The sequence below is a fragment of the Pelophylax lessonae genome, assembly GCF_965119305.1.
Source record: "Pelophylax lessonae genome assembly, chromosome: 1".
In the NCBI taxonomy this organism is placed as follows: domain Eukaryota; kingdom Metazoa; phylum Chordata; class Amphibia; order Anura; family Ranidae; genus Pelophylax; species Pelophylax lessonae.
The window spans coordinates 479,516,862-479,544,057 of NC_138768.1; the positions used below are offsets into that span (position 1 = coordinate 479,516,862).

Sequence of the window (27,196 nt, forward strand, 5' to 3'; positions counted from 1 at the left end):
ATGTACGCTGGTCACTGCATTGGGGGCATGTACGCTGATCTATGCATTTGGGGCATGTATGCTGGTCACTACATTGGGGGCATGTATGCTGGTCACTACATTGGGGGCATGTATGCTGGTCACTGCATTGGGGGCATGTATGCTGGTCACTGCATTGGGGGCATGTACGCTGGACACTGCATTGGGGGCATGTATGCTGGTCACTACATTGGGGGCATGTATGCTGGTCACTACATTGGGGGCATGTATGCTGGTCACTACATTGGGGGCATGTATGCTGGTCACTGCATTGGGGGCATGTATGCTGGTCACTGCATTGGGGGCATGTACGCTGGTCACTGCATTGGGGGCATGTACGCTGATCTCTGCATTGGGGGAATGGTATGCTGGTCACTGCATTGAAGGGGGCATGTATGCTGGTCTCTGCATTGGGGGCATGTACGCTGATCTCTGCATTAAAGGGGGCATGTACACTGGTCACTGCATTCAAGGGGGCATGTTGGCTGGTCACTGCATTGAAGGGGGCATGTACACTGGTCACTGTGCATTGAAAGGGGGCATGCTGGTCACTGTGCATTAATAGGGGGCACGCTGGTCACTGTGCATTGGAAGGGGGCATGCTGGTCTCTCTGCATTGAAAGGGGGCACGCTGGTCTCTCTGCTTTGAAAGGGGGCACGCTGGTCTCTCTGCATTGAAAGGGGGCACACTATACCTTAATTACTGAAGGCCCCTTTCACACTTTTGCAACCTCAAAGTCACGCAATTTTTTACAGGGTTTTTTGCCGCAAAGCAATGCCTATTACATTTTTCTGTTTGCGCCCCCCCCCCCCCAAAATTTTGAGCACCAGCCGCCACTGCCCTGTTGTCAGGGCCCAGATCTGAACCCAGGACCTGTGTTGCATCTGACAGTAGCAGTGCTTAAGGTGCCATCCTGACATGCTGGACAGCTCCTTGCATCATTCCTTGGACACATTTAATTTCTGTCTTCTTGCGGATAAACCTTGAACTCCCATAAACTTCCTATTTAAACTATGCCTTTGCAATTCCTGTTTGCCAGATTATTGTGCTCTTCTCCAACCAGTACCTTGCTCCATACACTCCTGCTGCCATCGTATCTTAATTACCACATGTTACCAACATTTGGCTTTTTTGTCGACTACACTTCTGCTTGAGACCAACCCACGATCACTTGTTATCAACCCTTGGCTTCATGACTTCACATCTGCTTTATACCTATCTGCAAGAATTGCTACTGGAACCCAGATTGCTCACCTCCTGGTGGGGCGATCCTGAGGACCACAACCTGGTACTAGCATGAAGTGAAACCCATCCCCACCAGTAGCTCTGATGAAGACTGGCTAGTGCTTTGACCCTGCTCTTTGGGTGGGCCATCATCACCAGCCAGGGGGACCTGCTTATGCATGTATCCTGTTGGTTTCCGAGTGAACCTTTCAACTGGTATAGCTATTGGCCTCCAAGCCTGACCCTTGACTGTGAAAGTTCAAAAGCACATCTTGGGCGCATGTGTGTATAAGCAGCAATTGAGCTAAATATGTTCGGTATTACTGCAAACATTAGAGTGAGAGCAATTATTCTTGGCCATTATTCACTATTCATTCCAAACTAATAACCTGTGAAGACTTTTACATTTTATGGACAATTAGATAAGATTTGATAAACAGTTGTGCAAACATCATGCAACATGAATCATGCAACAAAGAATTGCAACTACCACCATTTTATTCTACAGGTCCTCAGCTATAAAAAAATATATATAATTGTTTGTTATATAAACACACACTTTATTACCAAGTACCAAAAGTATTGGGACACCTGCTTTTACACGCACATGAACTTTAAAGGCGTCCTAGTCTGTACGGTTCAATATTGAGTTGGCTCACCCTTTGCAGCTATAACAGCTTCAACTGTTCTGGGAAGACTGTCCACAAGGTTTAGGAGTGTGTCTATGGGAATGTTTGACCATTTTTTCCAGAAGTGCATTTGTGAGATCAGGCACTGATGTTGGAGAAGGCCTGACTCACAGTCCCTGCTCTAATTCATCCCAAAGGTCTTCATATAGGTTGAGGTCAGGCCAGTCAAGTGCCTCTATCCCAAACATACTCATCCATGTCTTTATGGACCTTGCTTTGCGCACTGGTGTGCAGTCATGTTGGAACAGGAAGGGGCCATCCCTAAACTGTTCCCACAAAGTTGGGAGCATGAAATTGTCCAAAATGTCTTGGTATGCTGACGCCTTAAGAGTTCACTTCACTGAAACTGAAGGGCCAAGCCCAACCCCTGAAAAACAACCCCACACCATAATCCCCCCTCCACCAAATGATTTGGACCTGTGCACAAAGCAAGGTCCATAAAGACATGAATGAGCGAGTTTGGGGTGAGGAATGTGACTGGCTTGCATAAAGTCCTGACCTTAATACACACTTTTGTGTGCAGACTGTGAGGCAGGCCTTCTCATCCACATCAGTGCCTAACCTCACAAATGGGCTTCTGGAAGAATGGTGAAACATTCCCATAGACACACTCCTAAAATTGTGGACAGCCTCCCCAGAAGAGTTGATTATACTATAGCTGTAACTAACACTGGGATGCCATTAAAATTAATGTTTGTGTAAAGGCAGGCATCCCAATACTGTTAGTAATATAGTATGTTTATTTATATACACTGCTCAAAACAATTAAAGGAAACCTTTTTAATCAGAGTATAGCATCAAATCAATTAAACTCCTTGGATATTGATCTGGTCAGTTAAGTAGCAGAAGGGGTTGTTAATCAGTTTAAGCTGCTTTGGTGTTATTGGATTTAAAAACAGCTGCCCTAGATGGGCAACCATGAAACAGGAATGGTTTTACAGGTGGAGGCAAATTACCTTTTATTCCCTGCTCATCTTTTCTGACTGTTTTTCACTAGTTTTGCATTTTGATAGGGTCAGGGTCACTACTGGAAGCATGAGGCAATACCTGGACCCTATAGAGGTTGCACAGGCAGTCTAACTCCTCCAGGATGGCACATCAATACATGCCATTGCCAGAAGGTTTGTTGTGTCTCCCAGCACAGTCTCAAGAGCATGGAGGAGATTCCAGGAGACAGGCAGTTACTCTAGGAGAGCTGGCAGGGCCCTAGAAGGTCCTTAACCCATTAGCAGGACCGGTATCTGCTCCTTTGTGCAAGGAGGAACAGGATGAGCACTGCCAGAGCCCTACAAAATGACCTCCAGCAGGCCACTGGTGTGAATGTCTCTGACCAAACAATCAGAAACAGACTTCACAAATGAAATTTGCCATTGAACATCAGAATTGGCAGGTCCGCCACTGGCACCCTGTGCTTTTCACAGATAAGAGAAGGTTTACCCTGAGCACATGTGACAGACATAAAAGGGTCTGGAGAAGCCGTGGATAATATTATGCTGCCTGTAACAATGTTCAGCATGACTGGTTTGGTGATGGGTCAGTGATGGTCTGGGGAGGCATATCCATGGAGGGAAGCACAGACCTCTACAGGCTAGACAATGGCACCCTGACTGCCATTTGGTATCAGGATGAAATCCTTAGACCCATTGTCAATCCCTACGCTGGTGCAGTGGGTCCTGGGTTCCTCCTGGTGCACAACAATGACCGGGCTGGTGTGGCGAGAGTATGCAGCCAGTTCCTGGAGGATGAAGGAATTGATACCATTGAATGGCCCCCATGCTCGCCTGACCTAAATCCAATAGAACACCCCTGGTACATTCTTTAGGTCGATCACTTTCATTTCCATCAAACGATGTGGCATCCTTTCATTCTTAACACATTACCCACTCCATATCAGTATAGATATCCAGCATGATATTTTTCCCGACTGAGATCTGATGTATTTTCGAAGTGTTCCTTGAATTTATATATATATATCCCTTATGAAAATATTTTGTGTGAAAGATTCATTCTAAAGACAATAGAACAATAAAAGCTAAAATTATAGAAACTATTGCAGAACAAACTAATTCAATACTAACTGCTACACAGGTGCTTGTCTGAGTTGCCTTTCCTGCCGAATGGGAGACCAACGCCTGAAGTTTCCGTAGCTGTTCAAGGAGGGACCTAGGCAGTTAGAGAAATTAGAGATTATAAATATGTTTAAAACTCATATACTAGTTTTTTTTTTGCCACACTACAAAATGGTGATTTTCTTGCAGTGTTTTTCTCTTTATTTTGAGAAAATCTCAGTTTTATTTTATTTTTTTTTAATTTCAGACCACATTTACTGTACTGTCCTCCCTCTAACACCTCATAGCTGCCAACAGTCCAAATTTCCGGGCACATTCACGGGAAACTGACTGTTGTCCCGGGAAATCTTTGTCCCAGGGAGTATCCGAAAAATAAACTATGTCCTGGCCGCCAGCATCAGTCAGCCTACTACACTCTGCAATGCATTGTAAAACCCCCACAGCGCTGGGGTAACACACAAGTTAACTTCAGGGCTTTCTCAGATCCTCCCCCTGCCTCCTCCTCTCCAATGGATTTAGTATGCGAGGAGGTCAGGTGTTGTTTGCCTCTCTCTGATTGGGCGGGTGTTAGAGAGGGGGCGTGGGCAGCCTAGACGTGAAGATGAATATGGCAGGGCTCTCTTGAGCTGAACTCTGCAGCACGTGTGAGGCTGGAGTGCATGGTAGCAGAGGTACATTTCTACTGTGCGATTTTGGCTCTCTGCAGCTCCATCTCTGGGGGAAATAACAATAGCTGGGCTCTTTCTGTGTTTTTTGTGAGGGAGGGGGGGCAAGCAGCAGCCATCCTCAGGGACACACACACCTGTGTGTGTGTGTGTGTGTGTACTGAGCAAAGCACACTAACCTCCCTCCCCTCCCCCATGCACAGAACATTGTACACATTCATGGCTATTTGAGAAGCCTTTGCTGTCAGCTGTGTCCTTAGCCTTTGACCATCTCTATCATGTCCACAATCTCTGACCATCTCCTGTATCATGTCCGCAATCTCTTACCATCTCCTGTATCATGTCCGCAATCTCTTACCATCTCCTGTATCATGTCTGCAGTCTCTGACCATCTCCTGTATCATGTCTGCAGTCTCTGACCATCTCCTGTATCATGTCCACAATCTCTGACCATCTCCTGTATCATGTCCGCAATCTCTTACCATCTCCTGTATCATGTCTGCAGTCTCTGACCATCTCCTGTATCATGTCCGCAATCTCTGACCATCTCCTGTATCATGTCCGCAATCTCTGACCATCTCCTGTATCATGTCCGCAATCTCTGACCATCTCCTGTATCATGTCCGCAATCTCTGACCACCTCCTGTATCATGTCCGCAATCTCTGACCACCTCCTGTATCATGTACGCAATCTCTTACTATCTCCTGTATCATATCTGCAGTCTCTGACCATCTCCTGTATCAGGTCTGCAATCTCTGACCATCTCCTGTATAATGTCTGCAATCTCTGACCATCTCCTGTATCATGTTTGCAATCTCTGACCATCTCCTGTATCATGTCTGCAATCTCTGACCATCTCCTGTATCATGTCCGCAATCTCTTACTATCTCCTGTATCATGTCCGCAATCTCTGACCACCTCCTGTATCATGTCCGCAATCTCTGACCACCTCCTGTATCATGTCTGCAATCTCTTACTATCACCTGTATCATGTCCGCAATCTCTTACTATCTCCTGTATCATATCTGCAGTCTCTGACCATCTCCTGTATCAGGTCTGCAATCTCTGACCATCTCCTGTATAATGTCTGCAATCTCGGACCATCTCCTGTATCATGTTTGCAATCTCTGACCATCTCCTGTATCATGTCTGCAATCTCTGACCATCTCCTGTATCATGTCCGCAATCTCTTACTATCTCCTGTATCATATCTGCAGTCTCTGACCATCTCTTGTATCAGGTCTGCAATCTCTGACCATCTCCTGTATAATGTCTGCAATCTCGGACCATCTCCTGTATCATGTTTGCAATCTCTGACCATCTCCTGTATCATGTCTGCAATCTCTGACCATCTCCTGTATCATGTCCGCAATCTCTTACTATCTCCTGTATCATATCTGCAGTCTCTGACCATCTCTTGTATCAGGTCTGCAATCTCTGACCATCTCCTGTATAATGTCTGCAATCTCGGACCATCTCCTGTATCATGTTTGCAATCTCTGACCATCTCCTGTATCATGTCTGCAATCTCTGACCATCTCCTGTATCATGTCCGCAATCTCTTACTATCTCCTGTATCATATCTGCAATCTCTGACCATCTCTTGTATCATGTTTGCAATCTCTGACCATCTCCTGTATCATGTCTGCAATCTCTGACCATCTCCTGTATCATGTCCGCAATCTCTGACCACCTCCTGTATCATGTCTGCAATCTCTTGTTATCACCTGTATCATGTCCGCAATCTCTTACTATCTCCTGTATCATATGTGCAGTCTCTGACCATCTCCTGTATCAGGTCTGCAATCTCTGACCATCTCCTGTATCATATGTGCAGTCTCTGACCATCTCCTGTATCATATGTGCAGTCTCTGACCATCTCCTGTATCAGGTCTGCAATCTCTGACCATCTCCTGTATAATGTCTGAAATCTCTGACCATCTCCTGTATCATGTCTGCAATCTCTTACTATCACCTGTATCATGTCCGCAATCTCTTACTATCTCCTGTATCATATGTGCAGTCTCTGACCATCTCCTGTATCATGTCTGCAATCTCTGACCATCTCCTGTATCATGTCCGCAATCTCTTACTATCTCCTGTATCATGTCCGCAATCTCTGACCACCTCCTGTATCATGTCCGCAATCTCTGACCACCTCCTGTATCATGTCTGCAATCTCTTAATATCACCTGTATCATGTCCGCAATCTCTTACTATCACCTGTATCATGTCCGCAATCTCTTACTATCTCCTGTATCATATCTGCAGTCTCTGACCATCTCCTGTATCAGGTCTGCAATCTCTGACCATCTCCTGTATAATGTCTGCAATCTCTGACCATCTCCTGTATAATGTCTGCAATCTCTGACCATCTCCTGTATCATGTTTGCAATCTCTGACCATCTTCTGTATCATGTCTGCAATCTCTGACCATCTCCTGTATCATGTCCGCAATCTCTGACCACCTCCTGTATCATGTCTGCAATCTCTTACTATCACCTGTATCATGTCCGCAATCTCTTACTATCTCCTGTATCATATCTGCAGTCTCTGACCATCTCCTGTATCAGGTCTGCAATCTCTGACCATCTCCTGTATAATGTCTGTAATCTCTGACCATCTCCTGTATCATGTTTGCAATCTCTGACCATCTCCTGTATCATGTCTGCAATCTCTGACCATCTCCTGTATCATGTCCGCAATCTCTGACCACCTCCTGTATCATGTCTGCAATCAGTTACTATCACCTGTATCATGTCCGCAATCTCTTACTATCTCCTGTATCATATGTGCAGTCTCTGACCATCTCCTGTATCAGGTCTGCAATCTCTGACCATCTCCTGTATAATGTCTGCAATCTCTGACCATCTCCTGTATCATGTCTGCAATCTCTGACCATCTCCTGTATCATGTCTGCAATCTCTGACCATCTCCTGTATCATGTCTGCAATCTCTTACCATCTCCTGTATCATGTCCGCAATCTCTTACTATCTCCTGTATCATATCTGCAGTCTCTGACCATCTCCTGTATCATGTCTGCAATCTCTGACCATCTCCTGTACCATGTCTGCAATCTCTGACCATCTCTTGTATCATGTTCACAATCTCTTACTATCTCCTGCGTCATCTGTTGGTAGGAACTTTGTGTTATAAAGGCCTGCTCATTAAAGAGGGAATTGCAGGGAATTGTGATGAGAATTTTAAACTTTCGGCAGAAGTAGTGCAGCTGAATGGGAGAATTATTCCAACTCTGCTACTTCGGCCTTAAGTTTGAAATTCCCTTTTCAATTTCCTGTAATTCTCTCTTTTTATTGAGTAGACCCTATAATCTGATGATAAGTAGGCGGAAAAAAATTATGCGGAGTGGGCGGAGCTTCGGGGAAGTGGGTGTGGTAAGTAATTGATAGCTGTGCTGCAAAGTGTCCCTGCAAAAATTTTTCAAATGTTGCCAACTATGGAGTACTGGAACGACTTGAAGCCATGCAAAGGACATACAAATGGTGTATATACTCCCATCACCACAGGTATCACTGCCTCTCACCTCCACAAGGCGACCCTGGGTCTATGCGCATATAAGCATGTACACAGAAAAAGCAATCCTCCTCTCTCTCTCTAATGGTTCCACTGTGTGTCACTATTACCTGCCAGCTATCCCGGAAGTTAGGAGGAGAGAAGCAGGGAGACGCCGACCTCACTCCATCGTTTGTAGTACCACTATGAGAGATGCTTTGAAAACTTTACCACCATGTGAGTGCAATATATTTATTTTACCAATAAAGTGTGTGCAACATTAACAGAGAGCACTTAGATCTTCTATTACTGTTTCCTCATACATGTATGTTGTGGAGTGCTACTCGCATCGGACACAGTGGACCCATTAGAGAGAGAGAGGAGGATTGCTTTTACTGTGTACATGCTTATATGCGCATAGACCCTGCAGGGTCGCCTTGTGGAGGTGAGAGGCAGTGATACCTGTGGTGATGGGAGTATATACACCATTTGTATGTCCTTTGCATGGCTTCAAGTCGTTCCAGCACTTGGGTGTTTGATGTCATTATTAAGGATTTGCCTATCACATCAGTTCTTTCTGCATAATGGACTCTCTATAATGGACTGATTTGCACTTATATGAGCATTTTTTAGCAGTTTTGAAGATATATGATATTGCGCTGCACTGTTTTTTGTCATATTGTTCTGGAAGGAGATATAGATTGCCCTCTAGTGTCCAGCTGCTAGTTTCACTTCATTTATTATCTTCAGTTCAGCTCTGAATATCCTATTACTTTTGTGTTAACTATGGAGTACTGACCTACAAGGAATCATGAGATCCACATGATTGTAATCTCTCGTTTACGATAGAACTTTGGTAATTTGAACAGACTAATGCTTTACATTGCCAGCAGTAAATATTCAGAAGAACTGACCATTTTGACACATTTCAAGCTCTAATAAGCAATAACTGCTTTCAATTTTATAGTATTATATTAGTATATATAAACTGTATATACCGTATATAGTATAGTATAAACTGAACTCCAGGCAGTTATAAAATGCACAGGTTAATGCAGCTCTGAAACCATTTCTACATCCTTATATCTATTTTAAAATGCAAGTAGTGTAAATACCTTAATTATGTTTCAGCCAAGTAGTGTAAGTACCTTAATTTGGTATCAGCCAACTGAAGTACCTGTACAGCAGAGCTCACTCTGGAAGTGGGAGATGCAGCACAAGAAGATAATCAGATTGATAATAGGAGAGGGCAGAGCCACAGAGAGATTAACTCCTCAGTATACTACTTCTCCCTTCACTGTCCAGGCACTGGGTGGGCATGGTGATGAAACCTGTAAGTGAAACTTAAACTGCAGCAATTAAAGATTAGGTTGGCAGCTATACCAAGCAGGACTGGTCTGTGTGGCAGATCTGTGTAAATCTGTGTAAATCTCGTGACTGGATGGATAGAAATACAAATTATTTTTCTAGGTAAAGCAACTCCCGTATATGTATTTCACCTGTGTATTTGGCTGTTTGCCTGGAGTTTAGCTTTAAATTTCATCGAAAAAAGTCAAAAGTTAATAGGGCAGAAAGTTAAGAGAAGAAAACCCACAGATGATCTGATTTTAGAACTGGTTACAAGGGGCAGTTAATCCATACGGCCATGTAAAATGTTATCAGATTTTCACTTACATATTATGCTTCTCCAGCTGCAGAACCTTACGATGAAGTTCCTGGTTTTGGGCTGCGCAAGCAGACATCCTGAGAAATATAGTTAATATGAGCAATTACTGGTCTTTGTCTTTACCTCTCTACACACGTTCTATTTGCATATTCAAAGTACAGCTATTGCATACATCAGAAAAATAGTTGATACGTGTCAACCATCGAGTAAAACCAGAAACAAAGATGAATGCAAGTTTTTTTCAGCACTCTTCATAGTCTAAAGATCCTCAGCTCCTAAGCAAAAAAAGCAACTTAGCCAGAGAATACTTTGAATAATGTATGAGGGGAAAAATTAGTGAATGTAGACTGGATTTAACAATAAATCTACATTCACTAAAACAGATATTAGGTGTACCTTGTTTAATTACATTTTCCCCCCAATTAATCTCCTTTGAAAGTGAATATTAGGGTCAATGTGAAAACATGCAAATGTGAAAAAAGGCAGATTTGCCTTTGAATCAATGATAAATACACTTCTATTTTTATTATTTTAAGGAAAATTCTTGCTGCATTAAAAATGCAGCTTTCTTTATGGACAGGTTAGGAAAAAAAAAAGTGACTACTGCCCTCAAATCAACCTACTTGGGTTTGATTTGCTCCATTGTTCAGGGAACTCAACAAAAAAAAATTGCCAATTGTGAGCCTCAATGTGATCCCCATTAAAGTTAATGAAAAGCAACTTTTGAAGATCAGTTCTGCCCATTTTCGAGGCTGAGTGCCGGCTCACACTGATCCGACTTGTCAGGCGACTTGGTCCAATGCTGTGCAATGGAACCGTTCTAATCAGAGCGACTCAAGTCGATCTGACTTAGAAAAAGGTTTCAGCACTATTTTTTTTGCAAAGTCGGAGCGACTTGCATTGACTTCCATTATGGGAAGTCGTTGCAAGCTGCACTGAAGTCGCGGTGCACAGGCAAATTCATTAGTCGCCCGAAGTCGGGGCGACTTTGAGTCGGATCAGTATGAACCGACACTAATAGTCAAGGAACTACATAGTTTCATAGTTAGTCTGGCTGAAAAGACACAAGTCCATCTAGTTCAACGTATAAATTGGTTGAAATTGGGCATATGGACACTAGCACTGACAGGGGGGAACATGTTCCAATGTAAAAATACTGATTAATACCATTTTATGCAACTTTTAGAGGGCCATGGGAAAAATACTAATTCTTCAAATGACATGCTTCAGAGGTGCCTTTACGCTATACAATATATGGAATTACATAACAGTGCAATTCTTTGAGACAGCATCAATAACACTGTATTCTGGCTTTACACAATTTGTATCCATTTTTTTTTTTTGTACAATATTCCTAGGGTTATATGGAGCATTAGTACCCTTATCTAATTAATTATAAGTTGATATGATTAATTGTAACTTAGTTTTTTTTTTCTGCAAAAGACCAGAACTCAGCTGTTGTATTTGTAAGCAGAACTTATCTGAGAACTATCCAAAGGTTTACACTTCAAAATAATAAAAAGATAAATCCCTCAATTTTATGACCATTGCCGAACTGCAGAACCTTTTGACAAAAACTAGCATCTGCTTGTAAATTGAACTTGTAAAACTTAGGTAAAGTTGCAGCCTTACAATCTGTGACACTGATGCCTGTTGACAAAAAGCCAAATATTCACTAGACATGTGCATGATGAAAAAAATAAATTTAATTTAATTTAGATTCGTTAATCTAGTTATTTTGTTTCGGTAAATTTGGTTGATTCAGTCAACTTGTATTCGGGATTCGTATTCAGGATTCAAATTCAGAATTTGTTTTAGGTCTTTTCAGAATTTTCTTCGAATTCACTGATTTCTTTTGATTCTAAACATTTGAATCGATAAATATTGATTCGGTTGAATCGAAAACTTTCGATTTTTTTTTTCGAATGTGGCAAAGTAAACAAACAAAAGAAAAGTCTTCATCAAATGATTACAACGACTCTTTAAATCATCTTTGGCTTACAAAAACAGCATTATTTCGAAATGGTACTCTAAGAAATATGTTTACAGTTCGAATTTAACTGAAACTCGATGTAAAGTTTGATTCCAATTTCAATTCGAATTTACGGAATTCAAACAAATTTTGTTTCATTATTCGGAGCATTCAGCAAACTTCATTTATACTGCAATTCGGGTATTCGAATATATCCGAATCTCCGAATAACGAAAATGTGTCCAAATATTTATTTGGAATGAAATGAACCGCAAATGTCTTATACTCACTATGCTAGTGGATTTGGCTTTAAAGGAGATGTAGGGCAAAGCTCTTTTGGCCCTACTTCTTCTATGGATCACAGGAGTGCACTTCGTTCTGCATTTCTGTGACCTATTTTCCGCCAACAGCGGGCTAAAATCTGTTGTCGGCTGATGTCACTGAGCCGGTACAGGCTCTGGAGAGATTCTGACTTTAAAGTCGGGAGCCACACAAATACCTGAACCGGCAAATAGCTCAGTCTCTCAGCCGCTGAAAAGCTGAAATAGCCATCCCCAAGCTCAGTGTTCCAGTGAGTGCCAGAAGGGTAGAAAAGAGAGCCAGTGACTGACAGTCACCGACTCACTGTAGACTGAGAACCTAGCGATCAGCATTCTTTGATCACTCAGTTCCTTGTCTTAGAGGTGGCGAGGACACATGCCGCATCAGACCGATGTTGCATTAGCCTAATGTGAGTATGACTGTTTTTTCTTGCACTCCTGAACTTCTCTTTTAATGGGGAGGCACTTTATCTTGTAACTGAAAGACTTGTACATTAACATGTAGTATTCACTCTTAGTGGATCTGAAAGCCAGAAAAATCTGTTAGGACCTTATGGAATGACATAAAGGGAATCAGGCTGTCTAAAAAAAAACAGTGGAAGAATGATTAAATCGAATGGTCCTCACCACATCCAGATAATAGAGAGATATCAACTTGTAGTGAACCAGAACCAGTGGATGTTTTAGTTTACCCGCTGTTTAGCTGTTGTCACAGAGAAAGCAGAGAGAACGGATCCAAGCATGCAGAGAAAGGTGGAGCAGTGGGCAGATCCCGATTCAGAGTGTGTGGCAGGCAATGAGTGCCCCGCTGTGCTGTTGAGGGGGGGGGGGTCAGGCCAGAGGGTGCAACAACCAGCAGAGAAGGAGGTCATGGTTCTCCTCAGGCTCCCCGCTGTTTAATTCAACTGTCGATACCACCAGAAATCCTGCTGGAAATAGTCGATACACTCACATTTGCAGGGTAAAAACATGCATCCAAATCCTTTAACAGTACTGTATTCCTGGGTTAGTTTTGCCGCTAATCCTCGGGTTTCCAACACGCCGTTTTGGCATTTCATTATCATGATATTCTTTCCCAATGTTTGGTTAATGTTTATTATTTAAAGTGACAGTATAACCATTGAATTGTCATAACAAGGGTGCGGCACCATTTTCAGTTTTAGAAAAGTTTTTTTCTGTTTTTTGGCTCAAAATAAATTATATTAATACACAATAAAAAAAGAGAGTATTGTTTTATTAAAATATACTGTGTATTAAAAAACAAATCAAAGAAAAAAACTGCATTGGTAACAAAACTTTGATAACATTTTTTTATATACATGAGACCAGGAGCACACAAGAGGTATACTGTGTATTAGACACAATTGAGGGTATACACATCTTGTTCAAAACATTCTCAGTCATTTTGAAAAGATGTTTGACAGTAACCTTATCTACAATGGATATATATAAAAAAAAAATGTATTTGAACCCTAAGTCCCGGTTCACACTACCGCGACTTGTCAGGCGACTGGTCAGCCTGACAAGTCGCGGTCCATTCTGTGCAACTGTTCTAATAGCAGCGACTCAAGTTGCTCCGACTTAGAAAATAGTTCCTGTACTACTTTGGGGTGACATCGGAGCGACTTGCATTGACTTCAATTATGTGAAGTCCGTGCAAGTCGCGCCAAAGTCGTGGTGCAGGCAACTTCACAGGTCGCCCCCGAAGTCGGATCGCCATAGTGTGAACCGACATTTAGGGGAATGAAAATACCACCTGTCCAAATAATAGGACAAGATGTAACAAAAATGGAAACATTTCAACTGAATAATTGAAAAGCATGTTAGGAAAATGGAAGTTACTGAATGTGTTAATACTTCTGTAAGCAATATATCCAGAGTGTGATATTATAATATGATGTTCAACTTCAGCCTCATCATTAAATCCTGTCGGATAGGTGTAAAGGTGAATATTGAATCTCCCGATAACATTTTTAGAAATGTTCTGTAGGGGCGTAGCTTTTAGATGTGGCCTCAATAACCCAAACCCTCAATCCATCTGTTTTTGCAAAGTGTCTAGGCACACTAAGATCTTGATTTCCTTGTTCAATGAGTTGACAGTGTTCATCAAAACTGGTGTGAAGGGCCCTGCATACAACAGACCACAAGGGCAGGTTAAGCAACACACCACAAAGTCCACTGAACAATATACAAAAGTTTTTGACCTCATGTAATTAATTGGCAGGTGAGACATTTTTTTCTTTTTACAATGGAAAATCCCTTCAAGGTTTCCAAACAAGTTACCCATCCCAAGAGTATATTTTTTGATCTGGGGTTTTACCTTACTATGAGCTCTTTTGCTCTTTATATTGGCAGCTCTATGGTATGCAAGTCATTTTTGGGGCGAATAGAGACCAATTTGGTATCCCATAATATGATTGTCCATTGTTTACTTAATATGATTTCCATGTTTCTTTAGTTAATATGAAATTGAGTAATGAACTTTATCATTATGTCTGTCATCCTCTTCATCTTTACATTGGACTTGTGAATGTAGGTAAGCCAAACAGGACCCATCTATTATATTTTGAGAATAGTCCTTATACATGAACTTAGTACTTTTTTTTCTGGTCCTTAGTTGGGGTGCTTTGTAGCCTGTCCCACCCCCTTCTCACTGTGGGTAAGCTCTTGCCTCTACCTTGATGCGTTGATTATGTAGATGACTTGTCTATATGTGGCTTGATTTTCTATGTTTATTATCCTTTATTTAGATAAAAAGGATGCTTTTTCCCCCACTGACTGCCTTAGAAAGCAGCTTTCCCCACAAAAAATGTAGAGGACTATGCCTTGGATTTGAAGTTTCACTATGTATTGTGTGGGTGTATTGGCACACACTGATGTATCTCAGGGAAACCAACCAGTATGGCAATTTAAACTGAGGGGGTGATCTTTTATATATTTTTAAAAAAATGTTGTCAATTACTTTTTTTTAAGCGTATATCTGTTACTATCAGATTGTTGGTATCCTTGAATTGCTCCCCAATTTTAAATTGGCTAAAGATAGAATTCAGAGAGTAGTGGTTAATGATTCTTACTCTGAATGGTCTAAGGTTATCAGTGGTGTACCCCAAGGTTCAGTGTTAGGACCCTTACCTTTTAATATCTTTATAAATGATATCTGGGATTAAAAGTACCATTTCAGTCTTCGCAGATGACACCAATATTTGCAGTGGAATAACTTCCTTACAGGATGTCTCCAACTTACACATTGACCTCAATGCACTGTTTAATTGGGCAACTATGTGGCAAATGAGATTTTATGTTGATAAATGTAAAGTTATGCACTTGGGGGTTAAGAATATGCATACAGCATACATATTAGGGAGAGTAGAACTGGGGGAATCCATAGCGGAGAAGGATCTGGGTGTTCTGGTAGATCCTAAGCTTAATAATAGCATGCAATGCTAAGTTATGCAGTTCAGTTTTGGGCACCAGTTCTTAACCACTTCCATACAGAGCAGTTAGACCCCCTTCCTTCCCAGACCAATTTTCAGCTTTCAGCACTCTCACACTCTGAATGACAATTGCTCAGTCATGCTACACTGTAACCAAACAAAATTTTTATCATTTTTTTCACACAAATAGAGCTTTCTTTTTGTGGTATTTGATCACAACTGGGTTTTTTTTTTCCTGATATAAGCAAAAAAAGCGCAAACATTTTGAAAAAAAAAAACACTTTTTTTTAGTTTCTATTATAAAATTTTGCAAAAAATTAATTTTTCTTCATACATTTGGGCCAAAATTTATACTGCTACATATCTCTGGTAAAATTGACCCAAATTGGTGTATATTATTTAGTCTGTGTGAAAGTTATTGAGTCTAGAAGCTATGGTACCAATTGCTGAAAATTGATCACACCAGATGTACTGACGGCCTATCTCCTTTCTTGAGGCCCTGAAATGTCAGTACAAATACCCCCCAAATGACCCCTTTTTGTAAAATAGACAGTCCATGGTATTTAGTAAGAGGCAAGGTGAGTTTTTTGAAGTTATAATTTTTTCCCACAATTCTTGGGAAAATGAAGAAAAATGTTTTTTTCTTTTTTTTCCCACAAAGTTGTCAATTTATAAGCCATTTCTAACACATAGCACGTACACAGCAAAAATGACACCCCAAAATACATTCTGCTACTCCTTCTGAGTATGGCGATACCACATGTGTGAGACTTTTACACAGCCTGGCCACAAAAAGAGACTACACATCCAAGTAGCACCTTCAGGCGTTCTAGGAGCATAAATAAACATAAAACTTTCTTACTACCTATCACACTTTTGAAGGCCCTAGAGCACCAATACAATGGAAAAGTCCACAAAATGACCCCATTTTGGAAAGCAAACACTCCAATGTATATTCTATGAGGCATTATGGGTAGTTTGAACATGTCATTTTTTTCCACAAGTTTTTGGAAAATGTGGGAAAAAAATGAAAACTTTTTTTTTTACACAAATGTGTCAATTTATAGGATATTCCTAACACATAGCATGTACACAGCAAAAATGACACCCCAAAATACATTCTGCCCCTCCTCCTGAGTATGACGATACCACATGTGTGAGACTTTTTCACAGACTAGCCATATAGAGGGGCCCAAAATCCAAGGAGCACCATCATGCATCCTAGCCACTTGCCTAGGCCTATTTTTGACATTTGGTGTTTACAAGCTAAAATCAGTTGTTTTTGCTAGAAAACTACTTAGAACCCCCAAACATTATATATTTGTTTTTAGCAGAGACCCTAGAGCAGTGGTTCTTAACCTGGGAATCGATCGAACCCCAGGGGTTCGGTGAGTCAGTCTCGTGGGTTCGGCGGAGGTCAAGACACACAGCCGACTCATATGATTTGTGATGACACGCCCCACTCATTGGCTGCAGGTGATCATGCAACATCGCTTGGCCTATCTGTGCTGCAGGGAATTTAGCGTGCCCAGTAGTCGAATTGTAACTGTCGTGATGGTATGTCGTGTGATTTCTTTCTTAATATTAATCCCTTCATACTAACTATGTCAAGCAAAAAAATAAAGTGGTCGGACGAATATGTACAATATGGATTCACATGTATAACGGAACGTGATGGGAGTCAGCGTCCTAACTGCATGATTTGCAATGCCAAGTTGAGCAATTCTAGTCTAGCACCGGCAAAACTAAGAGGACACTTCCTTAAGCTGCATGGAGATGGAAAATACAAGAACACAACGCTCGCTGAATTCAAGGTGAGGAGAGCCAGATTCCTTGAAAAGGCTAGTCTGCCTGTTCTCGGCTTTGTACCCATCAACAAACCGATCCTCATAGCATCGTACGAAGTTACTTACCTGATCGCAAAGCAGGGCAAACCACACACCATTGGTGAAACTATCATAAAACCAGCTGTGTTGAAGATGGCGAATATCATGCTGGGAAAAGCGGCTGAAGTTAAGTTATCCCAAATTATGTTTTTGTTTTTGTGTGAAAATCATGTTTTAATGGTTTTGTACTTTGTTCTTAATGGTTTTGTTCTTTAATGTTTTTTTCATTTTGTGCACCTATGTATAAATATATACCTAAATGTATACCTATGTTTTGAATTTGAAAAAATCATATTTTATTTTTCCAATTAAGGAGGGTTCGGTGAATGCGCATATGAAACTGGTGGGGTTCAGTACCTCCAACAAGGTTAAGAACCACTGCCCTAGAGAATAAAATGGAGATTATTGCAATATTTTTTATCACACCGTATTTGCGCAGCGGTCTTCCAAACGCAATTTTTTTGGGAAAAAAATTCTGCTGCCATAACACCGGTATTTAGGTTTAAATGGAGGACGTATATAAACCTTTTTGGACTTGGACATGGTGGCTGTATGAAGGGTGACAGGTACTCGGGTACTTTGCTGGGCAGATGACAGGCAGGTGACAGGTACTCTGGTACTGATGAGCAGGTGGCAGGTACTCGGGTACTCCGATAGGCAGGTGACAGGTACTCGGGTACTCTGATGGGCAGGTGACAGGCAGGTGATAGGTACTGATGGATACTGATGAGTAGTACTGATACTGATAGGTGATATTGATACTGTACTGATGGGTACGGATGATCAGTACTGATACTGATAGGTGATATGTACTGATGGGTACTGATGAGTACTGATGAGTAGTGATGGGTACTAATGAGCAGGCGGCAAGTACTCGGGTATTTCAGGCGTCAGGTACTCTGATGAGCAGGTGGAAGGTACTCGGGTACTCTGATGGGTAGGTGACAGGTACTCGAGTACTCTGATGGGTATGTGACAGGTACTCGGGTACTCTGATGGGTAAGTGACAGGTACTCGGGTACTCCGATGACGGGTACTCGGGTACTCTGATGACAGGTACTCCGGTGACAGGTACTCAATGTACCCGAGTACCTGTCATCAGAGTACCCGAGTACCTGTCATCAGAGTACCCGAGTACCCGTCATCAGAGTACCCGAGTACCCGTCATCAGAGTACCCGAGTACCCGTCATCAGAGTGCCCGAGTACCCGTCATCAGAGTGCCCGAGTACCTGTCATCAGAATACCCGAGTACCTGTCATCAGAATACCCGAGTACCTGTCATCAGAGTACCCGAATACCCGTCATCAGAGTACCCGAATACCTGTCACCAGCCCATCAGGTACTCTGATGACAGGTACTCTGGTACTCTGATGGGCTGGTGACAGGTATTCGGGTACTCTGATGGGCTAGTGACAGGTACTTTGATGGGCTAGTAACAGGTACTTTGATGGGTTAGTGACAGGTGCTCTTTATTGGGGGGGGGCAATCAGTGTGTTTGGGGTGCACTGTAATTGGTAACTAGCTGTTACCACAATCTCCTCCTCACACAGGATCAGTATGTGAGGAGGAGAACACGGTGACAGCTAGTTACCGTGTTCTCTGTTGACATTTGTGACCGGCTGTGATTGGACACAGCCGGTCACGTGGTAAAAAGCCAATTTCATTGGTTCTTTACCTAGATCAGGGATTGGCTCTGTCCGGGGGACGAGCCTCGTCCCCGATCGCTGCTCTGCGCGCCCCCAGGGGCGCGCATTGCAGAGAGAACGAGCGGCTCACGCTGGAGCCTCTCATGTGATCGGCTGTGATTGACACAGCCGATCACATGGTAAACAGCCAATTTCTATTGGCTGTTTACCTTGATCAGGGATGGGCTATGTCTGAGGGACGAGCCTCATCCCTGATCATATGACGGCCGCCCGGAACAGTAAAGCCATCCTGCCGGCGTCATATTACTATACGCTGGTAAGGATGTGGTTAAAAAGGATATCAGGGAACTAAAGAAAGTACAGAGAAAAAACAACCAAACTAATAAGAGGCATGGAGAAAGTCAGCTATGACAAACGATTAGAGAAACTGAATTTATTCTCTCTTGAGAAGAGATTAAGGGGATATGATCAACATGTATAAATACATAAGAGATCCATATAGTGAACTTGGTGTTGAGTTATTCACTTTAAGGTCAACACAGAGGACAAGGGGGCACTCTTTACATCTAGAGGAAAACAGATTTCGTCTCCAAATATGGAAAGGTTTCTTTACCGTAAGAGCTGTGAAAATGTGGAATAGCCTCCCTTCAGAGGTGGTTCTGGCTAGCTCACTAGATTGGGTACTAATATTTATAGGTAAAGTTGATCCAGGAAATATCTAATTACCTCTCGGGGGATCAGGAAGGAATTTTTTTCCCCTGCTGTAGCAAATTGGATCATGCTTTGCTGGGGTTTTTTCGCCTTCCTCTGGATCAACTGCGGGTATAGATGTGTACGTTTTACTCACTAAACAATTAGTAGTCCAATGGTGATATTTTGCAATGTGTAAAAATATAGAAACCATGCGTTTCAATATATAAAGGTACACATCATATCCATAGAAAACAAGAAGTGAATATAAGGTGACCAGTGCTCTAAAAGTATGGACCTTCCACCTGAAAATACTACAAATTGTATGGAAGTGCTGAAAGCAGTGCTTATCTAATACCTTGTTATAACACTAGGGGAAGTGTTATGCTTCTGATGCACAGTGTAAATTCCAACCAAATGAATATGTAACCATATAAAGTGCCAAGTGTACAAGTATTCAATAAATTATTGAATCAGAAAAAGTGCCAAGTGCTTAATTATTAATTAATCAATTAGTAAACCAGATAGATCCCCTAAAAAGTAAATCATATGTAGTATGCCATGCAGTAACAACTGCTAAGTGCAACAAAACATATAAAGTGCCAGTGTATGGTATATAAGGTGCCAAGTGTATATATAATACATAAATGATCAACAGAGTCCACTTAGGAATTGGTGACAGAGCCAAATTATTTTTTAAAAAAGTTCACAGTCCACAATGTAAAGTGCTTGATCCAATAGAATCCGTGCCAGTGATCTTGTATAATTGCAGATAATAGAACCAATGGCTGTGGGTGATTCGTGCTTCTCCGTGCATAGAAGGCTGTGCAGTGCTATCCCCCTATGGTAATGCACTCACCGCATATCCGTACCCTTACGGGGGTATCAGGCCTTTTGTACAGTAAGGTGTTCCTCTGGCTCCTCCATCCCTCTCTTTCACTTCTCACATGAAAAGATATTGCAGACAGCCCATAGTGTAGTAATGTAGGTATTTATTTAAACAAAAACAATATCCACTCACAGTTTAGCAACTGCTATTCAGTGTCGCGGCGGATGTCCAGGTCCGTGCGTTCCACGGCCCTGAGCCACACAAAACGTAAGTGACGCAATGATGCTCAAGTCCCGTTCTACGCGTTTCGTCGGTCTGACGTCATCAGGAGCGGCGCCATCTTGCCTCACCTCCAGTGTTTATATATGCTCCCGTAACTCTGCAACTCCTCCTCACGTGACCGGCGGCCATATTGGAGTCCCTTTGCGTGTTACAATATACTTACTGATTATACCAAATCATGCCAATGGCCTAATTGTATGTTGTTGCTAAAGGGACCCTTAGCCTTATGACTTGATCCGCCATGTTGGAGTCCTAAGGTAAAATTTATATGCCCGGTTCTTATCTCTATGTTCTTGGGGTATGCTGTGTCACGGGTAGTAAATATGAACATATACATTATTAAAACCATATTTATTGATACCATATAAAAATCCATATTAAAATTAAATAGAAAATAAAAATTAATAAAAAAAAAAAATAAAAAAAATATATATATAAAATATAAAACCAATGAATATAATAAAGAAAAATGAATACATTTAAAAGGCCAATATTATAACCATATGTGAATATAGAAATTGTATATAAAAATGGAGGTAATGTGTGGAGAAAGAGGAGTGCTAAAGATTGCTGCAAAAATGCCACAAAGATGTAATAAAAAAGGAAAAAATTAAAAAAATGTAACGAATTGTGTATGTAAGTGTATATCTGAACCCATGTTGTCTGGTATGATGTACACTAGAAGGGAAGTAGTGGGTTTATTATATATTGTACCCAAGAAATTGTATTATATTGGGAAGGAGTATATGTATGGGACCTATGTTGGTTGGAGTGTCTGAAACTCATAAATTATATGAGGGCTATTTTTGGTTGGGAAAAAATGTAAAGTATGTATTTGGACTCAATGTTGTCTCTATAGTGAACTATTTTGTAGTTCCTATATGTAATCGACGGGGGAATTTAGTCATGGGTTACTCAAAAACAGTTGAGGTCAATGTCTATATTTAAACCCTCAGGTTGGAGGGTATTAAGCAAAAAGATCCATTTGGTTTTATTTTGGGACACTTTGATTCTTTTATTTGTCCCCCTCCAATGTTCTTTGATCTGGTCAGTGGCATAAAAGGTCATGACTCCTGAATCTCGACCTCCCTAAAATGACGTGACACACTATGTTTGTGAAACCCTTTTTTGATATTGTTAATATGCTCCTGTATCCTGATGTGCAAGGGCCTTGTGGTTCTCCCCACATACTGTAATTTACATGGACATTCCAGTACATAGGTCACATGGGTGCTCTTGCAAGAAATCAGTTGCTTTATTTTATATTCTTTTCCAGGTGACTTTAGACCTAAAAGAATGTTTTTTCCTTGGCTGTTTTTTACTTCTTTTGCATGCTAAGCATGTTTGACATCTAAAAAGCCTTTGATTTCTGGGCATATGTTGATTTCTTTAGGGGGGTCTACCACATTATGGACCAATTTATTTCTGAGATTTGGTGCTTTTCTATAGATTAATTTTGGGCCTTTTGGTAGGATTTTTTCAAAGTTTTGTCCGATTTGAGTATGTTCCAATGTTTTTTTATAACTTTTTACAATCCCTTGTATTGTCTTGAGAAATCTGTAATGAATGCCAACTCCATATTTTTGTTATTTTCGATTTTCTTTTCTTGTAATAGGGTTTCTCTGTCCATATTTCTTATTTTTATTTTTAAATTGTCTAATTCCCTTCTGTCAAATCCTTTTTCTAGAAATCTTTCTATGAGTATGTTGGCCTGTTCTTCATAGTCAGTGAGATTACTACAATTTCTTCGTATTCTTAGCAACTGCCCCTTGGGTATATATTTATCTTTCTAACTGTGGCTATAGGATTGTGTATATGGGATTGTATGGTTGGGTTTTCTTAACTGTTTTTATTTTGTATTTTATTTGTTGAACCAGATGGACTTGTGTCTTTTTTCAACCTGACTAACGATGTAACTATGTGTGCTGGTAACCAGGGAGAACCCACAGAGTGAATATCAAGCGGTCCTTGCGGGGGCATTGCTACATACATTTACCAAAACCATATAATATAAGGACAAAGCTAAACATACATTCACTCTGTATCCAATCAGGCAGGCCCTGTATTACACATTTGATGGTAGCTCTCATTTGAAGGAGATTGTACAATCAGGCGGTATAGAATATGGCCAGCTTAAGGCTCACCATGCATGTTACAAAAGGTGGGGCCTAAAGAGGAAGGGGTGTGGTTTACATATGACGGGTTGATCTTAAACAGGAAGGGGTGTGGCTGTGACAGGAAGGGGTGGGTCATATTTAAATTAGGGGTGCACAAGTTTAGTCAGGCCTGGGGCAGCACAAAAGCTAAATACACCACTGACCCCACCTACTTCTGTGAGACCCCCCCCCACTTCCAGTGTGGGATTGAAGACAGGCTTTAGGTTCAGCAGCATGAGTGCAGGAGAGATCTCACCACTGAGTTCCCCTTAGCTCTTCAAACCTAGACCTTTGGTGTGGCTCAGTAATGATGCCGTAAGGGTGTGTTCCTTGGGAGCTCAGTGATCCACAGCAGTGCTCCGGCCTCACGCAGCCAGCAAACCTGACCCTGCCTTATACCTCTGCACATGTCAGTTTCTGATGACCTGGCGAAGCCCTTGGAGACCGGTAGGAGACCGGACATTGCGACATACTTCCTCCGGCGTCCCACAGCTCAGTGTGTCTCCTCTCCAGCTGCTTCCCCTCAAGGCTCCCCACAGCCGACCTCCATAATGGACAAACCACGGGCAGACACAATGGATGATCATCTATCCCCTGGTCAATTGGAAAACCCTCAGCCTTCAGAATGGAGAGAACTGCTCTTACTAATACAGACAAAGCAGGATATAAATGAGATGGCAGCATCGATTGTGAGTAATCTTTCTCTTGAAATCAATGCCATAAAACAGCAATTTACACAAATGGATAACAAAGTAGCTGCTGTGGGGGTGGCCCAATCTATATTGTAAACCAGAGTTAATGCTTTAGAAAACTCACAGGTCCATATACAGAATCAACTAACCATTTTGCAACTCCAACAGGATGACAGTGAAAATCGCAGCCGGAGAAATAATATTAGGCTGTGGGGGGTCCCAGAAACAGTCCTGGGCCCCGAATTAAAAACGGCAGCTTTGGGGATATTTAACAAATTGTTGGAGCGCCCTCCTACAGAGGAGATCGAAATAGACAGAGTACATAGAGTACAGGCACCCCGCAGCGTAGGAGAAGTCCATCCATGTGATGTATTGGTCAGAATACATTTCTACTCCCTTATGGAAGATATTATGCGACGTGCATGGAATCAAGGTCCTATAGACTTTAAAGGAGCCCCAATACAACCTATAGCTCCTTCGCATATAGAGGTAATAGGCTTAGTTAACCAGCACTATTCTTTGGAAAAGGCATATGCTTACTCAGTGTGTCGTGGTAAGAAATTTCATACAGCTTGGCTTCTCTGGCAACAAAGTCCCTACTTTCACAGTGTCCAACGGTAGAATCGAGGCGGGTGGATGGTGAGACCCAGAGTATGATGGTGCCTCCTCCCGTATCTGTCTTGGCATTTTTTGTTTTGTTTTCTTTCTCTTTTTGGGGTATCCCCTATGTATTTTCTATACACCCACTAGGTAGTCTCTGGGCCCTGAACGTATACAGTATTGGACTTCCTTGTATCCTGTTCTCGCTATTTATAATGCTATAATGTAATTTGATCAACATATTATATCAATAGTTTCTCCTTTTTTCTTCCTCTTTTTTTCTTTTTTTTCTTCTCCCTTTTCTATCATTATTATCTTGCGTTAACCTATTGTGCTTTTCATGTGATTGTTTCCTTTTTGTGAAAATCAAATAAAAACCAATTGAAGTAAAGGAGCCCCAATACGGCTCCTAGCAGACCTCTCACGTTGCACTCTGTGGATGAGGGCCATATTAAAACCATTGCTAGCTGAAATTCGAAAGTTGGGTGCTACATATCATTGGGGTCACCCGTTCCATTTGGTGGTTTCACGAAATGGAAATTCATTTGCTTTGAGATGGCATGAACAGATACCAGAGCTATTCTCTTTTTTGGAGACCCCTCTAATATCAATTCCCGACTGGCTCAGCAATCCGTGGAGTCGGATCTCATGGGGATCCCCCATGTCACGGTTTAGACATCCCCGTAGAGAGGGCCCCGATCCATTAGAAGAAGACACTTTTGCGGAGGACATGGCCCCTAACAACATTTAAAAATTACATGGAAAATTTTCATATTCTCTTACTTTTTCACTATATCTCTAGATATATTATCTTGGACTTTGTTGGAAACCCCTGTCCTGCCCCTTCCCTCCTTCCCCTTGGTGCTGATCCCCCGTCGCCCGGATGAGTAATGTCCCCTGCCTGGTCGGGTGGGGGTCACGCATTGAGGATATGAGGTTCGGTAGTGTGAGTCCCATACACTATCCAATTTTTGAAGTAGATCTACCGACTCGAGGTGTTTTACGGACTCCACAATGTTTTTTTCTCCTTTTTTTTTTTTTTTGGAATTCCTGGGAAATACAAGGTGGAGATGCTGCTTTTGGGGGTGGGGGGGGGAATGAGGGTAAGGGAGGGGGATATAATTGTCAATTCAGATTATTTAAATATGAAGTATTGAATGTGTGTGCAGGGGGGTTGTAGCTCAAAAATGAGTAAGATGCTTTGTAGGCCAACAGCCAACACTATATGGTCACATCTCCTTATTATTTTTTCTTTTTTCTCATTTATTTTTTTTTAATATTTTTTGCTTGCCGGTGAACACTTTTTATCTTACGGCGTTTTGCTGATCACTTCTCCCACATTAGGAAGCACCTGGTTGCGCTCGGTTACGGTATAACCAATTTTACCTGTATTGGTATATAGCTGGGGGGGAGGGGGGGTTTCTTTAATTTTTTTTTTTTGGTCCTCCAGGGTTGCCATGTCACCTAGCCCTGCACGAGCGGTCTCAGGATATAAGGTAACTACCCTTAATGTAAGAGGTTTAGCCACCCCAGAGAAACGGTCACTTCTTCTATCAGATTTAAAACCCAGTCATTCACATATGGCATTTTTAAAGGAAACGTATCTTCGGAAAGATGCCATCCCCAGGCTATACAATAGGGATTTCCCCTGGGTGTATCATGCTCCCTCACCAATACCTAAATCAAAAGGAGGGAGTATTCTCATATCTAAATTTTTGCCCTGGGTGTTTAAAGAGGAGCTTGTCCCCTTAACTCAAGCCAGAGAAGAATTAAATCGCCTCCTGTTTCAGAAGACGATTAGAGGTATGGCATGAGCTAGGAGACACTACTATGAATTTTCAAATAAACCAGGTGCGATGCTTGCACAGGCTTTAGGGGCCCGAGAAAGAGAACACCAATATCTCATATACAAACGCCTGGTGGACGAGAGGTTCATACCTCGTCTGTTATTTCGGACGAGTTCTAATCATTTTATCATTCTCTTTATAACATAACAACCCCTGAGAGAATAACTTCCCCTAGCGAGGAGAGGGAATTATCAGAGATCTACCTCCGAGAATCAAGAATGCCCACACTTACAGCGGAGCAGGCATCTGCCTTGGAAGGGGCAATTACTATTGAGGAATTATCATCTGCTCTCTCACAATCTAAACCCCATAAGGCCCCTGGACCAGATGGGCTTTCTTTGCCATATTACCAGCAATTTCTGGCATATTTAGGTAAACCCCTCCTGGAGCATTTAAATAATGTAGGAGAGGGTGCCATGTTTCCTATTGACTCTTTGAGGGCTTATATAGCCCTTATTCATAAAGAGGGGAAAGACCCTCAGCTCTGCGACAGCTATAGGCCTATTTCCCTTTTAAATTGCGATACCAAATTGTTTGCAAAGATCCTTGCGAATCGTCTAGTGCCACACATCCCCCGCCTGGTGCATTTTGACCAGGTGGGGTTTGTGCCGCATTGCGAGGCAAGAGATAACACTATAAGGGCTATTGATCTGGTACACGAAGCACGGGTTTCACATACTCCGATGGTATTATTATTTACGGACATGGAGAAGGCTTTTTGACAGGAAATGCTCTGGTATGGATTTTAACGGGAACCCCGCGCCAAAATGAAAAAAAAAAAAATGGCATGGGGTCCCCCCTAAAATCTATACTAGACCCTTATCAGAGTAAACAACCTGGCTGGCCAGGATTGGGGTGGGGATGAGCGAGCACCCCCGAACCATACCAGGCCACATGCCCTCAACGTGGGGGGGTGGGTGCTTTGGGGCAGGGATGCCTCTGCCACCCCACCCCAAAGCACCTTGCCCCCATGTTGATGGGGACATGGGTCTCT

At 41.9% G+C, this 27,196-nt stretch overlaps 2 protein-coding genes across 2 annotated transcripts in view; both read right to left on the bottom strand.

Annotated features, from left to right (window-relative positions):
• LOC309544955 (uncharacterized protein) overlaps nt 1-27,196 on the bottom strand; it is a gene marked incomplete at its 5' end in the record, with an annotated part of 957,880 nt that overhangs the window by 330,577 nt on the left and 600,107 nt on the right. The gene's annotated exons all lie outside the window — the stretch shown is intronic.
• CREB3L3 (cAMP responsive element binding protein 3 like 3) overlaps nt 1-27,196 on the bottom strand; it is a 240,740-nt gene that overhangs the window by 64,513 nt on the left and 149,031 nt on the right. The window contains exons 6-7 of the mRNA XM_082273056.1: nt 9,856-9,924; nt 4,011-4,095 (exon numbers count right to left, since the gene is read on the bottom strand). Of these exons, the coding sequence (XP_082129182.1) occupies nt 4,011-4,095; nt 9,856-9,924 (154 nt within the window). The remainder of the gene's footprint in view (nt 1-4,010; nt 4,096-9,855; nt 9,925-27,196) is intronic.